Here is a 25,757-nt window from a genome sequence, read left to right on the forward strand (position 1 = left end):
TGGTCATTCAGCCCCTGTTGCTCCAGGTAGTTGCCCAGGTGTGGCCTCAGCCCAGTCTTTTTATTCCACCCATCCTCAGCTTTCCGCCCAGCTCATTATTTGGTTGAGGAAGACTCCCTCAGGGAAGGGGCCCTAATATTCTAACTTCTGAGGAGCAGCAGTTGACATATCATTTTGTTGGGAAGCCCTGAAGATGAGGGGTGTGCTTTAAAGATACACAGATTTGGCCTGGAGCTGGAAAGCTCACTCCCCCGCTTTTGTACCTCGGACAACTGGCTTTCTCACTTCCACATATTTTCAGCTGGCAACTTGGCTTACATACAGTTTTGGCTTGCCACGGCCCTCACTCCAACTCATGGCATCCAAATTTTCTCTGTGCAACTGGCAAACTCTCTCCTCAGCTAAATTCCTGTCCCTGGCCAGCCCAGGGATTGGCTGCCCTTGGATCACATGTCCACTTTAGTCCAATCAGCCGTGTGACGATGGGTCACATGGATCAAAACATGGCTGCCCAAGAGGCACAACGTACAGGGGAGAGGTCGGAGGTATTCAGAAGCTTGAGTTACCTAAGACAGAAACGGACAGTTATGATTACCTTAGTCACCAATTAACAATCGAGCATGAATGACATGGAAGATATTACACAAAAGAAAAAGATTTTATTGTTGTCTTAGTCAATTTCCCTGGGTGAAAAGAAGGGCACAGCATGAGACTGTGTTCACAGTGTAACACAGACCTTCAGGAAGCGTGTTTCCTGACGGGCCTGCTCAGACTTCTGTCTTTAAGCCGGAGGCCTTCTGACTCCCACCCTTGCTATCTTGGGACTCGGAGATGCCAGTTGTCACTCAGCTCGGCATCTGGGTTGGTGCTTCCCGTATGGACCATGTGAAATTGTTATTCAGGGGAACTTTGTATAGTCTGAGGCAAAACACAGAAGCAAGTTGGCGGTCCTAAACCCCCCACTTGGGATGTCTCCCTGGAACATTTGGGCCTGTCACACATTCCTGAAGGGAGCAGCCAGCACAGCTGCAGCCACAGCTGCCAGGAACGGCTGGGGCTCCCGCCCTGTGTGTGAGGGGAGGGCAGAGGCTGGAGGGCTTCCTCTGGGGGCCCTGGTGAGCTCACACTCACCCCCACGCGCACTGACTTCATCTGTCGGATGCTTGGCCGTGAGCCCAGGCAGTGTGAGGGGCTTTCTCCCAGAGCAGGCCCTGGGCCACCTAGCAGAGGTGGGGGAGGGGGCGGTTTCAGGCCTGACCCAAGGCCTTAGAAACCAGAAGGCACATACTGAGTTCTGTAATGCCAGAGGATTTTAAGAAAAAAGGCGGGAGTGGGGGGGGGGGGGGGGGGGGCGGACAAGGTTGGTGGTAGTGGTAGAAAATGCAGGGAAGTAAAGCTTTTCTCTCCATTTGTTCTTTGGCATTCCCATTAGAGGATTCCAGGAGGCATGTAGATGACCTCATGTCTTACAACTGAGAAATCTCAGTGAGTCTGTGAAATGGACTTGCTGCCTGCCCCATGTTCCCCGTGGCAGCTGCTTTATGTTTATGTGTTTAAAGCTGTTTTATGTTACAGTTAAACGAGAGTTTAATATTCTTAAATATCTACCCAAAGTAGATTACAATGCAAGAAGATCGCACAAAATGAACTTCACATCTAAGCATCGCAAACATCTGGAATAGAAAAAGACCAGGGATGGATATCATAAGAAATATACAAAAGAAGTTTGCTTTAGAAAAAAAAAAAAGCCCAAGTGTTTTCAGGTTGATTTTTTTCCCCTCAAGTCCAAATAATTGTGGTCTAGGTAACCATCAGGATAAAGGCTTCATATGCTCCTTCCTTTGATAAGAATAAGTTCATGCAGAACGGTATGTCCAAGTGTGTGTGTGCGGGAGACACTCCCTCGCAGCACACTCACACCGAGCACACACACCCACAGGGACACACACGCCGCTGAGTTTTTGTTGTTGCAGGCACTTCGTATCGACGCGAAGTCTGCCACCTTCCCGTTACGTTTAATGAATTACTTCTTTGGAGGCAGGACATTTTCTTCAAAGAAGCCCTGGTTGACGACATTCCCTGCCGGGAAGTATCGGGCCACCACGAAGGAAGACCCATCACTTGCGGGCGCCTTCCCCACTCCCATCTTCTTTGTATTCTTCCATACCATGGCCGTGAAGTGTCCTGTAGGGGCACAGGGCAACGGATCAGTTGGCAGAATCCGGAGAAGGATGTTTCAAAGGGTTCTTGAACCCTGCACTGTCCTATTGGGCTTGGGCAGCTGGATCTTCACACACACCAGTCAGAGGAAGGAGACACAGACGCATCTGTCCTCTCAATCAGCCACACAGATCCTCACCTCACCAGTTCTCAATGCTCAAAGGTTTCGCAGTCTCCCAGAGATCACAACAAAGCTGAGTGACCCCAACAGTTAGGATGACACCCTATCAGCTCCTCTCTCCGCCCCTCCCCCACCCAGGCTGTATTCTTCAGGGTCACTGATGGTCTAGCTCCATGTTCTCCCCCAAAGATCCCTTTTTGTCTCTATCTTACGTGACAGCTCAGGAACATTTAATAGGGTCAACTCCCCCCCCCCCTTTTTTTTTTTTTAATGTTTTATTTATTTATATAAGACAGAGAGAGAGAGACAGCGTGAGCAGGGGAGGGTCAGAGAGAGAGAAGGAGTCACAGACTGAAACAGGCTCCAGGCTCTGAGCTGGCAGTCAGCACAGAGCCCGACGCGGGGCTCGAACCCACGAACCGCGAGATCATGACCTAAGCGAAAGTCGGAAGCTCAACCGACTAAGCCACCCAGGCGCCCCCAACTCCTCCCCTTTTTGAAGCACTCTCCTATTTTGGTTTCCACGATGCTGCCCCTTTCAGGGATCCCCATCTCACTACCTCCTCTTCTTCCTCTTGCTTCTCACTTGTAAATGTTGGAGGGACCTGCACTTCCCAAGGCTCAGTCCTGGGCTGTTTTTTTCTTGCTGCCCTCTTTAGGTAATTTCATCTCTCCCTGGCTCCCAAATGTATTTCTCCAGCCCAAATCTCTGTGTTCCAGATACAACTACTTACTTGACATTTCCACTTGGATGACTCACAAGCATCTCAAATGTAACCTATTCAAACCTCACTCTCGATTTTGGTTCCCCGCCCTCCCCACCCCCCAGAGTTTACTCCTCTTCCTAACTTCCATTTCCATTAATGGTCCCTCTCTGCACACAACCCTAGGGGTTGGTCTCTATCCTTCCTTCTCCCTCATTTCTCCCTCGACAATGCATCATTCGATCCTGAAGATTCTAACTCCAAAATATACCCTAAGTCCATCTACTCCCAAACTTTGGTCTAAACCACAAACTTTCTCACTTGGACCATTGTAATAGCCCTTGATTGGTTCCCTAGCATCTGCCTTTGCCTCTTCTAATTCACTTTCTCCCAAAATAGCCAGAGTAACCATTTTTAGACATATCTGTTTACTTCCCTGCTTAAAAATCCTTCAGTTGCTTCCAATTGCATCTAGAATAAAAGCGATGAAAGTGAATGCTTTGGCCCAGTGGCTTCCTTTCCATTCCTTGAGCACATCAGGTTATTTCCCACCATGGAGCCCTTATACACACTGGCCATTGTGTGGAACACTCTGATGATGACCAACATCTTCTTGTCCCTTAGGCCTCAGCCTGAATGTCACTTGTGCAGAGAAGTCTTTCACAATGACTCATTTCCTGAACACCTCCCTCTCGAGATCATCTTATCATACCCTGTTTTCCCCCCTCAGCACTCTTACCATTTGCAATGTTATGTGTGTTTGATTTCTTGCTAATCTGCTTGGCTTTTTGACTAGGCTATGACACTCACAGAGGCAGGAAAGAAACTGTTTCAGTATGTTCAGTACCCTGGCACAGCCTGGCACGTGAAAAGTGTAAACCAAACTTTTGTTGAATGAATGAATGAATGGAATGAGTGAATGAATGAAAAGGCATATGGAAGAACCATCTTGGACTTGGGTTCTGCCCTCACTGAAGTGCAGGCCTTCTATTTGGAGCTCTTCGAGACCTTGACAGGTTAGAGCTTCCTTCAATTCCCTTTGCTCTGAGCCAAACAGCCCAGTTCCTTCTCAAGCTACTGCCTGATCCTCCAGACACTTCTGTGATTTGCTAGGCTTCTCAGCATCTCAGGCTGCCTGCCCCTCACTCACTGCTTCTTTCAAGCTTTTTCTTTCCAACTCCCCTTCTGCTTTGGAGTCAAAGAGTTGCTGTAATGGACTCTTTGCTCAGTGATAATTAATACTTCTGGCTCCTAGGTGTAGAGGTTGGGAGCTTATCCCTCCCACCTTTACTGTTGAGAACTTACCGATATCATTTGACAAGTCAATATTTACTTCCATATCACAGAATGGTATTCATTTGCTAAAACAACACTGAAGAGACTATGTTTCCTCCTTGAGGGTGGGCACCTCACCTTTCTTATTGACCGCAATATACCCAGTGTTTAGCACTGAGCTTGGCACAGGTAGATGCTCAATAAATATCTGATGAAGAATAGAAGAGACAGAGGGAAAGAGGAAAATTGTGATCCGAATAGCTAGGTTTCTCACAAGGCAGGTAAGAAAGAAAGAGGTAACTACTTTACGTCCCTTAGAATGGATATTATTTTTTTTTTTTTATAGAAGAGGAAAACAATGTTGTTGAGGATGTGTAGAGATTGGAACCCTTATGCATTGCTGATGGGAATGTAAAGTGGTGCAGCCACTGTGGAAGACAGTATGGTGGCTCCTCAAAAGATGAAATATAGAATTATCATATGATCCAGTAATTCCACTTCTGGGTATAAATCCAGAAGAACTGAAAGCAGAGACTCAGATATTTGTATACCAATGATCACAACAACATTATTTAAAATAACCAAAAGGGGGTGGGGGACCCAAATGTCCACCAATGGATGAATGGATAAACAAAATGTTGTATATATACATATAATAAAATATTATTCAGCCTCAAAAAAGGAATGAAATTCTGATACATTCTACCTTGAGGATGAACCTTAAGGACATTATGCTAACTCAAGTAAGCCGGACACAAAAGGGCAACTATTAATGACTCTACTTATATTAGATACCTACAATAGTCAAACTCATAGAGACAAAAGTGGAATAGTGGTTATTAGAGCTTAAGGGCGGGGAGGTGGGGAGGGAAGGATGGGAGTTATTGTTTAATGGGTTCAGAGTTTAATTTTGTGATGACTGAAAAGTTCTGGAGATGGACAGGGCAATGGCTGCATAATATGTGAACGTACTTAATCTCGCTGAACTGCATTCTCAAAAATGGTTAATTTTATGGCAAATATATTTTACCACAAAATGAAAGGAAGGAAGGAAGAAAAAAAGAAGGAAGGAAAGAAAAGAAAGAAAGGTAGATACTCACACTCTTCCAACACTTCAGTTGATACCTTCCATTGTGTCTCATGTACAGTAAGGACTGAATAAATGTTCATTGATTACATTGTACATTTAGCCCTACAGATGAACTCCATTTTTATAACTTTTAAAAGTTAGGTATACTTTTTTTCTTTGTCTACATCCATAAAAGATTTGAGCTTACTAAATTGTGAGAATAACCAAACATAAACCCTGATCCGTAGAGTTGCTGTGATAAAATCAAAGCAAGAACTTCAGGAAAGCAAACACTAGGTTCAATTATGCATCTTTATCACGTTTCCTTAAGCTTGTATTAACCATTGCCCATCAAACTTTGATTTTCACCTCAAAATAGAGGGAAATACGTCTTGCCAATTCACCCTTGGTCCTTACACTTTTGAGTCACAGCTCCAGGCCTTCAGCAGCTTTGCCCGGCGTCACTGCTCCTAAAAGCTGCCTCTATGTTAAGGCTCAAGCCCTTTTCCACACAAGCCTTTTCTCTCAAGAGAACCACATGCTTTAACTACTGACCATTCACTCTCTCTGCTGCCCAGACAAGGACGAACTGCCTTTTATCTGCCGGTTGCCAAGGAAATGATTACAGACACAAGGTGCATCTCAGCAGTATGCATGCCTGTGGAAGCCTTTTCCAAACAGATGAGACTAAGTTATTCTTCGTCTGGCTGGGGAGGTCTCTGGTTACAGAGATAATTAAGTATGGGTATTCAGAGATGAGTTAAAGGACATGACTTCCTTAGCAACCATCAGATACACAGTGGTTTCTAACTAAATCACTTACCGTTTCCTTTCCTTCTCCCCCCCGCCCCCCACGCCCACCCCAAAGGGATCACATCCTCTTTCCTGCTATGGACCCAAACTTGCTAAAATACACATTCATTACAGAATATGCTTGCAAAGGAATAATGTACAACAGGAGGAAAGAATGAAAAAGCTCTTTTTGTGTTAATATGGATCAATCTCTGACACTCTGCTGCACGAAGAAAGTACAAAACAGATCATACACCTGGCACATTAAAAAAGGGAAAAAGAGAACATATTTACACAAATGTTGGTATAAAGTCAGAACAACTCTAGAATGATACCCAAGGAACTGGTATCACTGGTTGGAAGGGAAAGTTCCGGAGACCGGGGGGGGGGGTGGGGGGGGGGAAGGAAGATTTTTCCTTATACAGTTTGCAAGTTTCATGTCATGTAAAAGTATTATTTACTCAGAATAAATAAACAAACAAACCTGCTCATTAAAACAGAAAATAACAAAGAAATTTTGCAAGAAGTCATTTCTCTCCACTCAGCACATAGCACAGAACTATACCTTCATCACAAGATGCTGACCCAAGGCGGGCGGGGATAGATTACAGGGTATTTCAAGGGCTCTTCCCCTACATCATGGACTCAGGCCAGGGAATCCCTGCAAGTGGCAGCTCTGGGGAGGCTGAGGCACGGGGAATGGGCTGAGGACCTTTAAGGGTCTTGCAGGCTCTGATTATCGCACCCAAAGCTGTGCTCCTGTCTTAGGGTCATGCGGTCTGTCCCCAGGCCTGGCCCACTGGCACAGGGGACAGCACAGGGGCTAGCTGCTCTGGGGGCTTCCTCTTTAGGGGTGGGAGATGGGGGGCAATGGGTTGAACAGGTGGTCAGTGATCATGGAAAGTTGAGTCCCGTTCCCAGCTCTGACACTTATGAGATGCCCACCTTGGAGGAGAGGTCATGAGAAAAGCACCAGGTTGAGCACAGGAGATATAAAAGAAGACTCTTCCTCTTTACAGACCTCAGTTTCCTCCTCTGCAAAATGGGTAGAGTAAAGCCCCACCTACAAATGGTGTTGTGAGGCTCACGTGGCTGTGGCTGTGGCAGCACTGTACGATTGCCATGCACATGAGCAACGCTACCAACTCGCTCTGACACATGTCCAATTGCTCGTGAGTCTTGCTCATGGGGTAAGCAATTCCAGATGCTGTGAAATAAAATGTCTTCTGGACATTGAACTTTATGAAAAGAAGACAGGTCTGCATACACGGCCTTAAACACTGGTAGGAAGTTGTTACTCTTCCCTTCCTCACCCCTTGAATCGAGCGGCCATACAACCACCAATTCTTACTTAGGGTCCTGACAGCCACCTCCTTGCCCCAGGCCCGGAGAGCTGGGAGGAGAGATGCCTCCGCAGATATTTCCACCTCGGCCCCGCAGTGCTGCCCACACTGTTGCAAGAACCCCTGCCCAACAGGGTGAGCAGCAAACCACAGGAAACCGTGACTGGCTCCGAGAACATGTCACTTCCTGCTTCTGAAGAATGCTCCAGGGGCTGAGAGGCCATAGTGGCCCCACCCATGGGTGGGATGGAACAGGGGAGAGGGAACGGGGTGGGCAGAGAATCCCCTTTTCAGTTTCCCTGGTGCCTTCTGGTCAGAGAACCTCACAGTCCTTCTGACCCACTCTGGGTCGCGAGTAGATGTGAGTCAGTTCTGAGGAAAGACAGGTGTCAGGTAAGGGAAGCCTGCTGAAGGGCAGGAGGGAGCCCAGAGCTCAGAGCAGCTGGCGGGGGCTGGAATAAGCTGAACGTTTACTGCTCACTCTAGAGGCCTTGCAGAAAAGCCTTGCTTCAAAAGCTGGCTCTTCCCGCATCTAAACGCCAGCTCTCAGAATGTCCCCTGGAGGCTGTACCACCTCGCCCCTCCCCCTCCGGGACGGGGAAGCACAGGGAGTCAACCCAAGTTCACACAACTAATAGTGCTGGAGTTGAGCGCAGACCTAGGCTCTCTGCGTTCCGAGCTCACCTGAACCCCAAACTGGAGAGACAAGATGAAGGGGGAGCCTGGGAGGGTGTAGGGATGGGAAGCACGTGGGGAGGGGGGTTTGGATGAGGGGAGAGGGAATTCAGACCCGGAGGAGAGAGTGAGCAGTTTGGCCCTTTTCCGGAAGAGAGGGCTTTAGAAGCTACACTGGCAGTAGGATGGTGGGCCGTTGCGCCACTCCTGGGAGGAAGCACTGAGCAGCTGGTAACATCCACAGCCTCCTGTGACATCTGGAGAACTTGGAGCTGCTGGGGTGGGAATCGTGTGGCTCGGGTGTTCTCAGGTGGAGGGGGATGTGTGTGTGTTGGGAGAAGTGATGGGGAAAGAGAGTTTTGCCCTTTGGGCAAAGTCACACCAGAGAAATATGGAAGAGGTAAAATAGGAGGGAAATGGCCACTTTTCAGAGGGTTAGTTTCTTTCCAAACTGCAACCCTACCCAGGACCAGGCCTTCACTCACCAGTCCCAGAGGTGAAGCCAGGCTGCTGGAAGTTGTAGTTCTTGATTTCACTGTACCATCTATCAGCCACTTCCTTTCCTGTAGGGAAAAGACACTGCTTAAAACTGAGCAGCAGAAAGCCTGGGGCACCTGGGTGGCTCAGTTGGTTAAGTGTCTGACTTCGGCTCAGGTCATGGTCTCACGGTTCGTGGGTTTGAGCCTGTGTCGGGCTCTGTGCTGATAGCTAGATCAGAGCCTGGAGCCTGCTTCAGATTCTGTGTCTCCCTCTCTCTCTGACCCTCTCCTGCTCACGCTCTCCTTCTCTCAGAAGTAAGTAAAAAACATAAAACAAAACAAAACAAAAAAGCCCCTCAGCAGCGGAATAGGGGCTCCTGGGTGACTCCGTTGGTTGAGCGTCTGACTCTGGATTTTGGCTCAGGTCATGGTCTCACAGTTCGTGGGTTTGAGCCCCATTCTGGGCTCTGCACTGAGAGCATGGAGCTTCCTTGGGATTCTCTCTCTCCCTCTCTCTTTGGCCCTCCAGAGTGCTCGCTCTCTCTCTCTCTCAAAATAAATAAACTGAAATAAATAAACCCACCTCAGTAGCAAAATCAACCCACTCACCACTCCTTCCATCTTCTCCCATCAACACCAAACTACCCACTTCACAGTTAGAAGCACCAGTGAGCTGAAATAGGGGCTCCTGCCCAGGAGTGTATCCAGGCTGAAGAGAGGGCTTTGTTGGAGATTGAGAAGAGCCCTGGCCTGGGGCTGGGGAACTGCCTCTGTGTCCCTGCCCTGCCACCAACTTGCTATGTAATCCTAGGCAAAGCCTTCCCCTCCCTTGGCCTCCGTACAGGGGCTGATGCAACGTACTCCAAGGGCTTCTAACGATGTTCTGAGTTTTTGGAGACTCTGCCCACCCCAAGTCTGTCTCCTGAAATATCCACATGAGGAAAAGCAATTGGGCTGGTGGGCCAGGGTCTCCACTGCAGGCAGAAGCGTCCTCACCTGGAGCACTGGCTGGCCCCTGGCCCGGCAGGTGCTGGTAGGAGAAAACCCCCAGCATTTCCCTGGGAGCTGTTGTTGTCTGGGACACAGGTGGGAGCCTCAGATCCCGCAGCAGTTAGCCCCACTCTGAACTGTGATTTGTGCATGAATCACCGGGGGCGCTTGTGAAACTACAGATTCTGACTTACGGAGGTCAAGGGCGAAGGCTCTGAGTCTGCATTTCAAAGTATGGCCGGTGGACCACACTTTGAGTGGCAAGACCTGAGACCCCAGAGGCTACACACTGGCCTCACCTGGGGAGCACTAAAAAGTTGCTGATGCCTGGGGCCTGCCACAGACTGATTGTATCAGGGTCTCCGGAGGAGAGACCGGGTGTTGGGATTTTTTAAGCACTGCAAAAGATCCCAGTGCGTAGCCAGGGCAGGGATCAAGACAGCCTAATGAAACAGAGATGGGGAAACTGGGCCCAGAGAGGGGAGTGACTCACTCAAGGCTCCACAGGGACCCAGTGCCAGGCTGGGACCAATCACATCTGTTCCCGTCCCTTTGAGGCGACTTCTCCCCCACCCCGGCCCACCAAAGCCCAAGGCCTGAACCTGGGAAGGAGGCTGCAGGCTGCAGGCTCCCACCTTCCTCGGGAGCATGTGCACAGCTGCTCTGGGGAGACCAGGAAGCCCACAGGGCCTCCCCACCCCCACCCCGCAGGGAACTCCCAGGAATGTCAGCCCCCAGAGGGAGGGAGTCGTCATCCTCCCATCGGGATCTGGAGAAGGCTTCAGAGGGCAATGTAGCTCTCTCCAGCATTTTTTCCTAAAAAGCCGGACAGTCCTGTCAGAGCCAGGAAGCTCAAGAATGTTTGGTCAGTTGTGGTGGGATCGTTATTCCCGGCTGTGACCTTGGATGGAGGAACTGTCTTCCTCATTTTTTTTTTCTAACATGGAAAAAGCTGGAATGTATTTTTCTGGTGATAAAAGTTAATACACCAACACTTAAAAGAAAGAAAAACGTGAAGAAAGTCCAATTCTTCTGTAGTTGGGGATACCGGGGCGCCCTCAGGGTCAGGCCGAAACTTTGCACAAAAAGGGCACAGAAATGATTTGTCTCCCCCGCCCCCCATTCCTCGGCTGGGAGCTCTTCCGAAAGGGAGGGCTGGGCAGTCTGACTCATCTCTGTGTCCCTGGCACCCAGCACGGCCTGGCCCGGAGCCGGCCATTGGAGAGTTTGCGGTGACCTGCGGTCAGCCCCTGGGAACAGAGGCAGAGGGCTCTGGGGGCGCCTCTCTCTTTCTGGGCCTGTGGCACCAAGGCCACCCCGAGGAGGGTGCTGGGGCCAGGAGGGGCCTGACTACTGGATGTCCGGGGCCCAGCTCAGGAGGGGTGGGGGCGGTGAGGGTGAGAAAGTGACCCACCTGTCTGATCGTAGGAGGCCCATGCCAGGTTCTCTCCGCACTGGCCGCGACTGGACTCCGGGCTGTGCTTGAGGATCCTCGTGCTGGCCAGGGCCTCGGAATACCTGCCGGAGTCCACGGGCGTCCTCAGAGCGGGCGCCGCCCAGGGAAGCCCCAGCGTATGGGCCCCAACCTGGGGTGGGCGGCGGCGCCTCCTTCCCTGCCCCGGGCTCGCTGCCAAACCAGGAGCATCGTGCCAGCTTCTCTCCCGAGCCCCCAACAGTCTCATTTCACAGAGGGGCAAACCGAGGCTCGGAGGAAAAGGACCTGCCTAGGTTAAGTGGCACAAGGGTTGTTCAAGCCTGGCTGCATCTGCCCCCCAGCCCCCACCCCGTCCTAGGTCCGTCCAGCTACCCCAGGGCCCCGCCACGACTGCGGCAACAGCACCACGAAGGGCCAGAGCCACCCGGGGCTCTGGGCACACTCACTGCTGGGCCTCCCGGTTGAGCTTCTTGCAGAGCTTCAGCGGGGGGACGCCATGCTGCTTCCGGTACTCGTTGTGGGCCTTCAGGACCTCGTTATTAAACTGCTTGGAAGCTGCAATAATTTCAAAACGGAGAATGTCTCAGTGCAGAGAAAAGACCCATCACAAGCAGGACGGCAGGCTTCAGAGTGACGCCCAGCTCGACCCTCAGGCCACAGGGACGGGCCGCGGCTCCCCTTCGGCTCCCCTTGGGCACCCGGGCCAGCTGAGCAACCACAATGCCCTGCTTCATACCCCTGATGTCACCCGCCACATCTCTGCACGTCTGCACCTCCGGGGTCACGTAGGGCCATGTGGACCACGTTAGGGATTTGGGTCTTGACCCAGGGCAACTGGAAGCGACTGAAGGGGCGCAGGGGGCTGGGCCCCTGAGATCTGAGTTTCTGAGAGACTGTGCTGGCCGCTGGGGGAGGATGGGCTGCAGGTGCACAGGAGACACAGGGGGTTGTGGGCAGGAGAGTGAGCAACGGAACCGCTGGGAAAAGATGTGCGGAGACTGAGTATCTCAGAGTGGACCCACTCACTGGACGCAGCGGGGACCCGGAAGGGCCGGAGGCGGGAGCCTGCGAAGAACAGGCCGGGCTGCGGGGAGGGTGACAGGGACAGGTGAAGAAGGGGAGCAGGGGAGGACAGCACCGGGGAGGTGGAGTGAGGGACAGGGTGGAAAAGAATGTGGTGGGGGGCGGGGGAGCAGGGTGGGGCCAGCTGGACCCAGGCATGCGTGCGGTGAGGGAAGAGGTGGAGCCTGGGCCCAACTGGGTCATGGCCTCTGAAATGACAAGATTGGAGGAGGCTGCAGTCAGGGAGGGAATAAGTGGGTGAAGTGCAGGCAGGGTCAGCAGAGGACAGAAGTCACACCAGTTTGGATCGGAGACGGAACCTCATCCATCCCACACCTTCCACCCGTCTCCCCGCCACTCACCCATCCATCTTCTGATTCATGATCTATTCAGCAGCGACGGCGGCAGCCGTCCACCCACCCACCATCCACCATCTGTTCGTCTGCTCTCTGAGCGCCTTCTCTGCCCCGGGCCCTGGATTGTGTGTGAGAGGTCCTGCCCTCAGTGAGCTCACAGACAGAAGGGAGACAGCCTTGTAAACAGTGTGAGAGGGTTAAGGTGCAGTGAGCCTAGGGCAAGAGGACCTTGGAGAAAAGCAGCCTAACGTGGGCTGGGGGATAGAGAAGGTGGGCCCTGAACGGAGGCCCCAAGGATGCCCGTACCGAGCCAGCTAGGCTGACTGTGAAGTCACTGAGCACCAGCCTTAGGATTCTGGGAGTGTCTCTCTGTGAAATGGGGTGAGTTAGGTGGGTTACAAGTAAAAAGTATAAACCATGAGTGGGGGGGCGGGGGGGGGACAGGATGGTGGCTTACACTAAGCTTGTCCCATCCAGCAGGGGCCCTTCCCTGAGGCGTGGCCTACCCCTGCCCCCAGATCATTCACCAGCCTGCCTTTCCTCTGCTCTGCTCTTTTCGCCCCAGAGGCTGAGATGACCCCACAGGGAGTCTTCTTCCCCTCCCTCAGCCAGAGTCCCCATGTCCCCCGGGGCTTCAGATCAAATCCCACTGGGTCTCTGAGGAGAAGCAGAAGGAAGGTTTGCCCTTGGCTAAATGAGAGGTGGGTAGTGCGGGTGGTAGTCTAGCTGCCTGAGGGGGTTCTGATGACTGAAGAGTTAGGACTCTGGGGCCCAGCAGGGCCGTTCAGTGAGGTCCGGTCACAGCATCACGCAGGCAGGGGGTGGCGGGGCTGAACGCCAGGATTTGGGAGGCAAACACAGGGGCAGACACGGGGCACTGAACAAACGGGTGGTGGTAGCTGGGCGCAGGAGGAGGTGGAGCTGCAAGCTGAACTCTTCAGGTCTTTGTGGCCAACAGAGGGGCCAGACCCTCGCTGGTATGAAAGGTAAAGATTTCAGATTTATGGGAGGAAGAAAAGAGAAGGTACTGTTTTGAGATCTAGTGTACAACAACGTGAATATACTTAACACTACTGAACAGTATACTCAAAAACGGTTAAGATGGTAAATTTTACGTCATGTTTTTTTTGGCTTTTTTACCACAGTAAAAAAGATTTGGGGCTTAGCATGTGAATGTGGTATTTGGGATTATGGAGTCACAGAGGTTCTTAAAGAATATCTCGGGTGGAAGCCATAGCAACTCAAGGGAACCAGAAGGGGCTCATGTCGGAGTGCTTCACTCGGCCTGGGCCCGGCCTCGTCTGGAGGCGGCGACCGTCTGTAGCGTGTCCAGAAGTGGTGACAAGGTGAAAAGACCGGAAATGGGGATCTTATAAAGAATGGGTACAAGTACTGGGTATGTTCATCCTGGAGATCAGACTTTAGAAGACACAGTGGAGGCCTCTATTGAATTCTGGGGTCCACAGGGCAAAGTCAGGGTAAACGGGTGGAAAGGGCAGGGATGACAGATTTCAGCTCAGCCTAAGAAAGATCTTTCTCTCAATCAAAGCTTTCTAACAACTGAAACCCTCCCAAGGTAATGAGCTCCCCAGCACTGGGGGAATACAACCAAAGTGATTCCTCTCAAAGGGATTCAGGCACTGGAGGCCAGTCAGATGATTTTAAAGTCCCTTCAAATCCTGAGATCCCATAAGGTCCTATCAGGGTGGGGTGAGAGGAGACAAGTGAATGACTCGCCTCAGGGTTCCAAGGAGTTCATAGCTTCTCTGAGGGGAGGTAGTGATCAAGATAAGTGTTATGTGTACATGCAGGGGCAGGTGTGGGTGCACAGGGTCAAGGTGGCAGAGGATCCCTATCTGAGGGCCAGCTCCTATGTCCCAGGCAGGCCACAGTGGGACACCACAGGAGGTACACGGGACTGAGTGGCATGGGCAATGGGGACCACCGATGAACGGGGAAGGCTTCCTGCAGGAGGCAGTGAGGAGGTGCAGGGGCACAGAGAAAGCCAGGCAGGACCCAGAATCTGGAGTATCAGGGGCAATGGGGAGAAGGAGGAGACCCGGGGAGCAAGTGGATAGTTAAGATGAAGCTGGTTTAAAAGCAGCCTTGAGGGGCACGCGGGTGGCTCAGTCAGTTAAGTGCTTAAGCGTCCAACTTCAGCTCAGGTCATGATCTCACGGTCTGTGAGTTCGAGCCCTGTGTCGGGCTCTGTGCTGACAGCTCAGAGCCTGGAGCCTGCTTCAGATTCTGTGTCTCCCTCTCTCTCTGACCCTCCCCCACTCACGCTCTGGTTCTCTCTCTCAAAATAACAAATAAACAGTAAAAAGTTTTAAAAAAACAAATTTAAAAACAGCCTTGAGGGCCGGGCTCAGGTTGCACGGGGACCCAATAGTGCTGGAGGTCCTGGCAGGTTTTTTTGGCAAAGACGGACATATAAGGCTGCTAGAAACTAGGTCACTGCATTCCCAGAATGTGGGGAAGTAAAAAGAAACAAAAGTGAAAGTTCCTGTGCCCAGTCTAAGCTTGGTGCCCAGAAACCAAAGCTGGGCACTGTCGCCAGCAGGGCCAGCTTCCTAGGCCAGAGTTTCTAGAAATGAATCAGGAAGACATTTCGGTAGGGTTGCCTCTCTCCCCGCCCCCGGCTGGGAGGCATGGGGGCCCCAAGGCCACATCTCCAGCTGGCCCCAGGAGTCCCTCCCACCTCAGAGGCCAGTCCCGCCCAGGTGGCTCCTCAGAGCAGGCTCTCCCGGAGGCAAGATATCACTTGTGACCACACCCAGCAAAAGGCACACCTCACTCTGTAGGAAAACCCAATAACATAGACAAAGATAAAGATTAAAAGTCAAAGAAAATCCACCCAACCCCACAGAAGACAGGGAGAGCCCTCACAGACACCCCACAAAGGGGGAGGGCAGTGATGGTGTCCTTATTTTGTAGCAGGGTAAACCGAGGCTCAGAGGGGTCATACAGGCTCAGGGTGCCAGCCCAGAATGAAGAAGGTCCTTTCTTCTGCTTGCTGACCAACTATTTCTAGGTGCCAGGCCCGTGCATGACCTTACTTACCTATCACCCTAATCACCGCCCTTTGCGGGAGCCCCCCCGACTGCTGTACCTGGTTTTGTTTGTTTGTTTTGATGAGGAAACTGAGGCTCCAGAAGGGAAGTAACCTGCTCAAGTTCCCACAACTGGTACAGGGGTAGCAGGCTCACAAAGAGGGAAACCCTGTCCTTCACCCCACACGGGGCCCTGGGGGGCCATGCGACAGAGGGAAGCACACAGAGGAGACAGCGGGGTTTCCAGATCCAGGTCCAGGGAGGCTGAGTCTTCAGATCCAGAGGAGGAGGAAGTATGAGGAGAAAAGAACTTTCTCAAGAGCCTCCTCCATGCCAAGCCATTTATGGACGGACCTGCCTGAGGGCCTCCCCCCGCCCCCCCCCCATGAAAATCAGGTGCTGTGGGAGTAGAAGCTCCAGGCGGCAGCTGTGGGGCCTGAGGTCAGAGCTTCTGGAAGGTGGAAGGAGCTGCCTGGGCATGGCTCCCTGTGGCTGAGAGAAGGCGCCAGGACTGGGCTGTCTCTGCCAGGGTAGAGGACAATGAATGGGATGGGGGCTCTTGAAGGTACAAGCGTGTGCCGCCCAAGCCTCTAACTGCCACTGCCGGAGAAAGACTACGGTCGTGACCCTCCCCCCAGCCCTGGGGCTGGGCCGGCTCCTCCCTCAGCTTGGATGTCCTCTGAGGCCTCCTGGGCCGGGCCTGACTCATTCCTCTGCCCTCTCCAGGATCCCCACCAAAGAGGGTCAGGGCGGGGATTGTGAACAAGCCCCTTCTGTCCCCTTGGCAAGAGGCTGGAAAGCCACCTAGTCCCGCCTTTGGGGCAAAGCTGGTTTTGCTAGTTTATCAGGAAGAAAAATTACAAATTGATTAAAAAACAGCAACAACAACAAAGAATGAGTTCCAGATGGGTAGTTCTTCCTCTTTCAGCCTGGCTTCCAGGAAACTCAAGAGGCAAATCCCAGCTTTTACTCACTGTATGATCTTGGACAAGTTGCTCGATCACTCTGTGCCTCATTTCTCCCACATATAAAATGGGGATAACAGTTTCTACCTCACAGGGTTGTTGGGAGAATTGAACGAACTGATCTATGGAAATGCATTAGAACAGTTCTGGGTCACAGTGAACAGCTACTAAATTCAACGATAATTATTATCATCACTATTGGGCAGGGACCGTTTGGCGTCTGGCCTTAGGAGAAACTGCCCTGTCAAAGCTCCTCCTAGATTAAAACAAAATTTTTAGGTTCATTTATTTACTTATTTTTACTAGTAATCTCTATACCCAACATGAGTCTTGAACTCATGACCCACAGATCAAGAGTGTGCAGGCGACCAGCCAGCCAGGTACCCCGCCCTTCCCAGATTTTAAAGAAAGCAGAGCTGCTGGTATTTAAATTGGTCTTTGATGACTTCTTTCAGTACCTCTGGGCTCAGACATTTGCTGTGTGAAGGAGCACACGACGAACGAATGGAAGTCCCACACGAGCACAGAGAAGGCGCCGGGATGGGAGCCTTCTCATGACAGATGAGGAAACCATAGAACAGAAATGGCTGAACGCGTGAATTGCCCAAAGTCTCACAATCAGTCCACAGTAAAGCCAGATCTAAGAATGTATGTCGCTCCCTTCGCCCTCTTCCCTTCCTCAAATCTCACACACTTCCCACTTCACATACATCTTCCTCTTCATAATGGCAAAAATGATGGTCACTGAAGAGTTGCTCAATTGCTTACTGGAACAAGGATGTCCCAGAGCACTGGGCCCCAGCTGCCCCTTCATGGGCAGACAATTGTCCTTGAAGGACTGAAGGAACCAGGGAGGGGAGAGGGCTTGCTGGCCTGCAAAGTGGCTGTCCATATTCTGGTCCTGCCTGTGGCCCCTCGGGCCTGCCCCAGGCCCTGGGCAAGTCCCTGCCTCCCTGGCCCTGGTTCCCCATCTGTGTGAAGGAAGGATGACATTTGTGGTTTTCAAAACATCTTCGGAGCAGGAAGCCCTTTCTTTGAACCACTTTTGTTTTCAATAAAATCAACAGATGACATGAAACTTCTGGAAATGACCCGGCCCGCACAGCCTCCCTTAGCAGAGGTGTGACAGCCCCCCTCGGTAGAAAATTCCTGGGCTAGTTGGTTCCCAAAGACCTTCTGCTCTTATATCCCCCAGTGCTGGGAGATGTGGGTGGAGGGACACTAAGATTCTCAGCGATAATTGCAGGGCATGTAGAGTTCCCTGTGAGGCTGGCAGCTCAGGTGAGAAGCAGGTGGGGAGCAGGTAGAAAAGCGGTCAGTGTGTCCGAGGGGCAGGCACACAGGTGGGAAGTCAGATTTCAATCTGTCCACTTACTGGTCAAGGTGTGAACTTGGGCAAGGTAGTCAACCTCTGTAGATCTATAAAATTGATAATAACACCTTGTAGTGCTGTTACAGATGTTGGTAACACATATGAAATACCTCGTTCCAAGTCTGGCACGTAGTAGAAGCTTAATAATTGGTAATCACGATTATTAGGCTAGAGGCTTCTACAGAGCCCAAGGTCATTGCCGTTCTGTGTTCCCATCACACGTGCTGCAAACTGAAGCCCAGCAGGGAGACCAGGGCTAGGAGCAGGTCCTGGGAAGCTCTAAGTGCTGGGCTGAGTATCTTCTGGAATTTAATCTGGGTCGGTTGTTTGATACTTTTTCAGCAATGCCCACAACCCCAGGCAGCTCCGGAATATATCTGAGGTTAAATATTGAAAAGAGATTAGCCCCTATGCAATGATGAGGAAACTGAGGTCCAAAAGAGGCAGGGGCTGGCTCTTCACCCTGGTCTTTCTGGAATCCTGTGTAGATAGGTATCTGTGAGTGCTATCGGATGGCAGGCGCGGGTAACCTCAGGCTGATGGTCTGGAACCTCAAGGCTGGGCCTGTGCTGAAGGCCCATGGGGCTCACTTTCTCTTGAGGACCCTTAGGGGAGCCAGACACTACCTGGGGGCTCATGGTCTGTGGGAGAGTCCCATAAAATGCATGTGGCTATGAGGGAGATAGGCCTGGAGCAGCATTCTGGAAGGTCCCTGGGTACGTGGTAGGACCAGCTCTTACCTGCCTTCTGTACTGCCCTCCTCCTCTGAAACTGGCCTGACTGTGCACTTCTAGTCCTGCAAGTTGTTACCACTATCCCGCACCCAGACTCACAAGGCTGGCCCTTCCCTCACATTCACAGTAAGTTGGACACCAAGTCCATTTTTGGCTACCATCTCAAAAATTCATCTCCTCCTCCTCTGCAGTCCCTCAGACGTCTCCGTCATCTCTCTCCTGGGTTAACTGCAGCAGCTCCCCCTGCCTCCCGCCTCCACCCTCCCCATCTGATCCACCCTGGCACAACTCTGGTCTTGCCATGTTTAGATCAATGTCTTTCAATGGCACCCTAGATCCCATGGGTAAAGTACAAATCCCCAAGATTCTCCAGGAGGCTGCAACGGTCCCCTCTGCAGAGATTTCCCTCCTCCTTGAGCTCCTATCCCTCGCCACCTGCACTGCCTTAAGGTTTGAATCCCCTCCTACCTATTACTGGAGCCTATCCACCCCCCCACCCCCCCCACACCTGCCTCAATTAGCTTTATGATTCATTTCATGATCCAAATGAATAGTCCTGAGGACAGAGGCCATGCCCTCCACAGCAGTGGGTCTGCGGCTTGGTAGACCTAATAGATGGTGGGATGGAGGGAAGAGTGGGAAAGAGTAAAGGAGGGAAGAGAGGAGGGCAGGAGGGAGGGTTGGATAGATGGATAACAGGAGAATGGGCATACAGCTGACTAGTAGAAGTTCTGGAAAACTGTTTCTTAGGGAACAAGCCAGAAACAACTGATAAAAATGTAGCTTTAGAGAATTTGTGGATTTTCTCCAAAGGTACAGAGAAAGGAGTTGATGTTCAAAATGCTTTGTCACATCTGCCGCACTCTTGCCCCATCAACACCTATCATCCTGTCCTTCAACTACATGGCAACTCCTTATGCCACTTTCCATACTGGAGAGCATAGGGACCACCGTCACTGTATACATGGGGAAACTGAGGCACAGAGAAGGAGAAAAGTCTTGTTCAAGATCACACAGCTAGTGATTAGCAGAGCCAGGGCTGAAAGGCAGACTTGTCAGGGCAGGGCAGGAACAACGCCGGGGAAAGCCACTTACTCCCAGCATGGGTACCTCATGAGTCTGGATCTTGAGAAGAGATTCAAGAAGGGACCCTGCCTCACCCACCTGAGGATGACAACCCAGCTTCCCATGAAGCAGGACTCCGGAACTCTGCTGAACAGCTGTTCACTGAGAGCCTCCTGTGAGGCAGGAACTATGCTGAAATAGACATGGCCCCTGGCCACCAGCAGTGAGAAGCCTGTGAGCAACAGGTCCACGGCTGGGGTAGTGTCCCAAGCTGCCTGCTGGGAGTGCTGCAACACAGTGGGGACCGTCCCTCTGGGGCAATGGGGAAATCGGGGAGGGGGTCCCAGCGCGGAGCTGAACCTAGATAGATGGGGAGGATTTGCCACCTCAGCGAAGTGGGAGAGGCAGAGTGGTGGCGGTGAGCACTGGAAAAGGAGCCCAGGGGAAGGGAGCAGCTTGCCAGGCTCCTAATAACTGAGTGTAGGGGGAGTTAAGGGGTGACAACCAACTCTCAGGGGGCTCCAAGCCCCGCGGAAGAGTGTGTACTCTTTCACCTGCGGACAATGGGATGGAAAGTGTTAGGGAGTGACAGGTCAGATCTGCATTTTAGAAAGTTCACCCCGACAGCCACAGTGGTGAGGATGCGCAGCGACAGGTCAGACATAAAGGGGAAGCGCGAGTGTATATACCCGAGTGGAGCCAGAGAGCGCCTGGCACAGAGCCTGGCACAGAGGGGGCGCTCAGGGGAGGAGGGGCAACGACAGAAGAAAAGGATGTCCTTAGGAGGGTCGGTGGGGCGAGCTGTTTTGCAGCAAGAGATGCTGTCATAGTTTGGAGGCTTTTTTCCGATTCTAACTCTGCTCCAGAAACAAAGCGAAGCCACGCCTCGGCCGGACGCTGAGCGCTAATCCCATCAGCGCCTGGAAGCCCTCCCTGACGCAATCTCTGGCCCGCAGACAGGGGGACCCTCCCTCGGTCTCGCCTTCCCTCCCTCTCTCGCGGTGGCCCGAAGGCCACCCCGGCTTCCTGGCTGCCCCGGAAACTGCCGGCGCCGAGCCTGCGGGCGCTTCGCACCGCGCGCCACGGCATCCCGCACCCGAGGGTCCCGCGGCGCCGCCAGAACCCGGATCCCGCGTGGCGGCGGCCGTCCCGCTCCCCGGGGAACCGGCGCGCCGCGGGGGGCGGCGGAGGAGGGGATGCCCGGGCCGAGGCTCGCCAGCCATCCCCGCAGCGCGCCCGGCCCGCCTGCGGGCTCACCTGACGTGCCCATGGCCCGCTCGGCGCGCTCCCTGCTCCTGCTGCCGCTGCGCTGCGCTGCGCTCTCTCGCTGGCCCCGCGCCGCTGGAGAGCCTACGAGGAGGCCCGGCGGCTGCGGCCCCTCCCCCGGCGCCGCCCGGCCCCCGCCTTATAAGGCAGCAACAGCTGCTGGCGGAGGCTCCCGGGGCCACCCCGCCGGCTGCCCGGAGGAGGCGCCGTGCGCCCCCCTGCTCCGCGAGCCTCCTCACCCGATTCCAGAGAACTCGTGTCGCCCGGGACCCCAGCGGCTGTCCCGGGCTCTCCAGGTGCGGCCTGGGAGCCCGGGACCTCCCGGATCTCAGCCCCGAGCTCCCCATCTCGGGACGCGGTATGGGGGCGCGTAGAGCAACCGCTAAGGCGCTTCGCGGACCGTGGTGCCCACTGTCGCTCATCACCAGGGTTCGGGGCTCTCTCCACCTCGGCCTGACCCCCCTCCCCCCCACAGACACCTCAGGCTCCGGGTGCGCCGCCTCCCCCTCCCCAGGGACATTTGGGCTCCGAGGGCATCTCTGTCTTCTCAGTCTCGGCCTCTGGTGCTAATCCGAGTTGGAGTCCGGCACTCGCCCCGTAACCTCCCGCGTCGACCTTCCCAGGGAGGCTGCCGCAGCCCTGCTCTGACCGGTGGGCCTGTCCCTCATTCCTATCAAACAAGCCAAACCCCCCACCCCTGAAGTCTGGCTCCAGACTTGTCTCTTCAAATCCCTAACTTCATCCCATGCTCCAAACTAAACTTCTTGATATTCCCCAGACAAGTCGGAGACTTCTTACCTCCTTGCCTTTGCTGGTGCTGGCTCATCTCTGCCCAAAGTCCTACTCAGGGCATTTGGGTCCTTGTAACTACTTTCTTGACCTTGAGGCAGTCAGTACACACCTGGCAACGGGGAGATGGGGTCTCAGTCGTGGCCCCACCCCTGCATGCGTAGAGCACGGGCATGAAGACTCAGCCTGAGTCACCTGTGTAACTCCTCAGAGTAACTCCTAATTAAAGGAACTTAAATTTAAGTAGGACCTTTCAATAAGTGGGTACGAAGTGAACTGACTCGCCAATTATAAGGGGAGAATTTGCAATACCAAAGGCTTCAAATGTCCAGTAGGGCAAGGGGACTCTCTACTCCCTCCCTGGTGTCAGGCTTTCAAGCAGTGGTGGTGTTAGAAGGCGTGGCCCGCCCTGACTCAGGGGCTTTTGTTCCTAGACGGAGCTCCATCCTTTTGTGTTCAGTGCCCTGTCCCACGTGGCCTACAAATCCCCACTGAAATGACCGAATGAACCCTGTAGGAAGAATTTCCTATCACCTCTGGAATCTCTAGAAAGCCGTCTCCACTGTAACCAAAACTTTAAGGCCAGGAGTGGAGATGGCTGAGCACGGTGGAGCCGCTCACTGCCTGCTGAGGGGGCCACTAAGTTTCACTCCCATTTCCCTGATAGAGATGAGGGTGGACTTGGGGGCCGGGTGGAGGACAAAATCCCAACTTAGCGGCATCTTTGGAGTCTGTGTGGGGTGGGACGCTGTGGGCCGTCGGGCCGGCCTCAGCAGCCGGCGTGTGGAAGGGAAAGGGTGCTGAGTGGGGTCAGGCCAGTGCCAAAGTTGCCCCCTTCGAAGGGTTGGAGGGGGAGCCCAGCTGATTCCTACGGGTACCCAGGCAATGGCAACAAACAACAGAGACAGAAATGGCAACAGAGGTCAGACACGAGGAATGCCTGACCCAAGTCATCACTTCCTTTTTGTTTTATGTCCTGTTTAAGAACTCCTTACCTATTCCAAGATCATGAAATGTTTGTTTTCTTCTGCAAGTTTTAAAGTTTTAGCTCTTACCTTCATTCTAATTAGGGTGTGTAATACGAAGTCAGGATTATAACTCTCTCCTCTCTGGCATATGAATCCCCACTTGATCCGGTCTCATTGTTAAAAAGATGATTCTTTCCCATTTGGCCATATATATACAGGATCTCTCTTCTGTTCCAGTGATCTATACATATATTTTTATATTAACACCACACTGTCTAGCTTGCTGCCACTTTATAATAAATCTTGAAATCAAGTAGTGCAAAGCCTCTTGTTCTTTTTCTTTTCAAAGTTGTTTTGTTCATTTTAAGGGTTTTTTTTTTTTTTTTTTTTGCATTTCCATGTGAATTTTAGAATCAGCTCATCAACTACTGTAAAACAAACAAAAAACTTGCTGGGATTTTATTGGGATTGCCATGAATACATAGATAAACTGACCTCTTAATATCGAGTTGCTGGTCCATCACCACGGTGGGTCTTTCTGTTCATTTATATCTTCTTTAAACTCTCTCAGTATGTTTTATGGGGTGTTGCTCTGTATTTAGTTTTCTCTTCTTGTAATGTCTTTTTTCAGATTTGGGGATCAACACTGGCATTATTAAAAGAAGTTGGAAAGGGTTCTCTCTACTATTTTCTGGAAGAGTTTGTATAGAATTAGTATATTTCTTTCTTAAACATTTGCTACACATCATCAGCGAAGCCATCTAGGCATGGAGGTGTTTTTCTTTGGGTGGGTGGGGAGGGGAGGTTTTTAATAACAAATTTAGCTTTGTTAATAAATATAAAATCACTCAAATTGTCTTTTTCTTCTTGAGTGAGGTTTGGTGACTCATACCTTTTAAGAAACGTGTGTATTTCATTCACCTAAGCAGTGGAATTTATATGCCTAAAGTTGCCTACACTTTTATCCCTTAACTGAATGATGTCGAATGGTGACCCTTTATCATTGCTGACATTGGTAATCGGTGTCTTCTAAAGGCTTATCAGTACCGTTGATCTTCCTTTTGTGTGGGTTCTGTATTTATGAATTCACCTACTTGCTAAGATTTTTTGTAACCCTCGAGTCAATACCTGCAATGCTTTCAGATGTTGGAAAACACGCACAGACGTTGAAAAAAGTTTGAGTTGCCCAACACACAAGTTCCCAGCTGAGGTTGAGAGGGGCCGCTGTGAGACAGCTCTGACACTTTGTAAACAAATGCCCTTTTCACAGTCTATTTAGTGCCAGATCCGGGGCATTTTTGTGGGTTTTGTTGGTGATTTTGCTGTTTAAAATGGTCCCCAAGGACAGTGCTGAAGTGTTGTTTAAATGCAAGAAGGCTGCGGTGTGCCTTATGGAGAAGATGTGTTAGATCAAGTTTGTCCAGGCATGAGTTAGAGGGCTGTAGGCCATAAGTCCCATGTTCATGAATCAACAATGTGGATTAGATAAGGTGTCTTTAAACAGAGACACGTGTACAGCCAGGCTATTACTGATCGGCCGACAAAATGTTGTGTGTGGCCAGAGGCTCGTGGGAGCCTACCCCTGTATCTTCCCGAGCGGCGGCAGCTCAGTGTTCTCTAATTCAGTGTCCCCCCCAACTTTATAGAACATAACTCCTGCAAATAATGAGAAGCATTTGTACTTCTGATCTCACAAAACCAGGTTTTTGTTTCATTGACTTTCTCTATTGTTTTCCCATTTACTATTTCATTGATTTTTCTGTTTATTACTTTTTTTTCCTGCCTACACTGGGTTTTCATTTTCCAGCCTCTTAAGGTGGAAGCTAAGGTCATTGATTGCAAGCCTTTCTTCCTTTCAGTAGGAGCAGTTAGTGCTATTAATTTCCCTCTAAGACTGTTTTAGCTGCGTGTCACTAAATTTGATATGCTGTGTTTTCATTTTTATTCAGTTCAAAATAATTTCTAATTTCCTTTGTGATTTATTCTCTCTTGACTTACAGTTTATTTTAAAATGTTATTTGCTTTCCAAATATTTGGGAAAGTTCCAGGTATCTTTCTGTTATTGATTCTCACTTTAGTTCTGTGTGGACAGAGAATATACTTTGTATGACTTCAATCCTTTCATACGTTTACTGAGAATTATTTTATGGCCCAGGATGTGACATTATCTTGGTAAATGTTCTGTGTACATTGAAAAGACTGTGTCCTGTTGTTACTGGGTAGAATGTTCCATAAATGCCAATTAGATGGAGCTGACTGAAAGTGTTCAAGTCTATTATATCCTTACTGATTTTCTGTCTACTTATTTTATCATATACCAAGAGAGGGATATTGATATCTCCTGTGATAATCGTGCATTTGTTTATTTCTCCTATTTTCTAATCAGTTCTACTTCCTATACTCTGAACATTTTTATTTGAAGCATAAACATTGCTAATTCTTATATCATTTTGATAAATTAGTGTATTATTCTGAAAGGACTCTATCTCTGGTAATATTTCTTCCTGTGAAATCTACTTGTCTGATATTAATATAGTCATTATAGGGATTTTTTCCCCCACTTTCTTTACATTAGTATTAGTAGGCTTATCTAATTTCTACCCTTTAACCATTTTCCTTGTTTCAGCAGCTTGGAAGACTGCTGTTTCCCATAGCAGAATGCCATTTGTCTTCATGTTTTATAGAACTGTAGCTTTAGTAGCATAAAACTTGATTTTGATGTCTTTTGAGGTTATATGTATTGAGTGGTATAGAAAAAATGACAAAAATGTGTACAAATATGCAAAAATGTATACTTTGCTTTACTACAACAAGGTTCACACTAAGCCCCTTGTAAATGAATGCTCTGTAAATATAAAAATACAGACTTCATGTGAACAATGTGTGACCTTGGATAAGTTACTTGGCTCAGTTTTCTCCTCTGTAAAATGGGGATAGTAATAGTACCTCCCTCATACAGTGGTTGTGAAGATAAATGAGCTAATACATGAGAAGTACTTAGAACAGTTCTTTTTTTAAAAATAA

The 25,757-nt window shown here is 50.8% G+C and overlaps 1 protein-coding gene across 2 annotated transcripts; it reads right to left on the reverse strand.

Annotated features, from left to right (window-relative positions):
• Positions 1 to 637: 637 nt before the first annotated feature.
• GLIPR2 (GLI pathogenesis related 2) lies at positions 638 to 21,055 on the reverse strand. Of its 2 annotated transcripts, none has more exons than XM_039234770.1 (5): positions 20,968 to 21,055; positions 11,550 to 11,658; positions 11,083 to 11,186; positions 8,685 to 8,762; positions 638 to 2,184 (listed from the first exon to the last, which is right to left on the reverse strand). In XM_039234770.1, exons 1-5 carry the CDS (start codon positions 20,978 to 20,980, stop codon positions 2,024 to 2,026), a joined length of 465 nt encoding a protein of 154 aa, XP_039090701.1. In that variant the 5' UTR covers positions 20,981 to 21,055; the 3' UTR covers positions 638 to 2,023. The 2 variants fall into 2 exon arrangements, with proteins under 2 accessions (XP_039090701.1, XP_039090702.1); XM_039234771.1 differs by lacking the exon at positions 20,968 to 21,055 and adding an exon at positions 12,528 to 12,843.
• Between the last annotated feature and the right edge of the window lie 4,702 nt (positions 21,056 to 25,757).

The sequence above is a fragment of the Hyaena hyaena genome, unplaced genomic scaffold, assembly GCF_003009895.1.
Source record: "Hyaena hyaena isolate Hyena2069 unplaced genomic scaffold, ASM300989v1 scaffold_93, whole genome shotgun sequence".
Taxonomy (NCBI): Eukaryota; Metazoa; Chordata; class Mammalia; order Carnivora; family Hyaenidae; genus Hyaena; species Hyaena hyaena.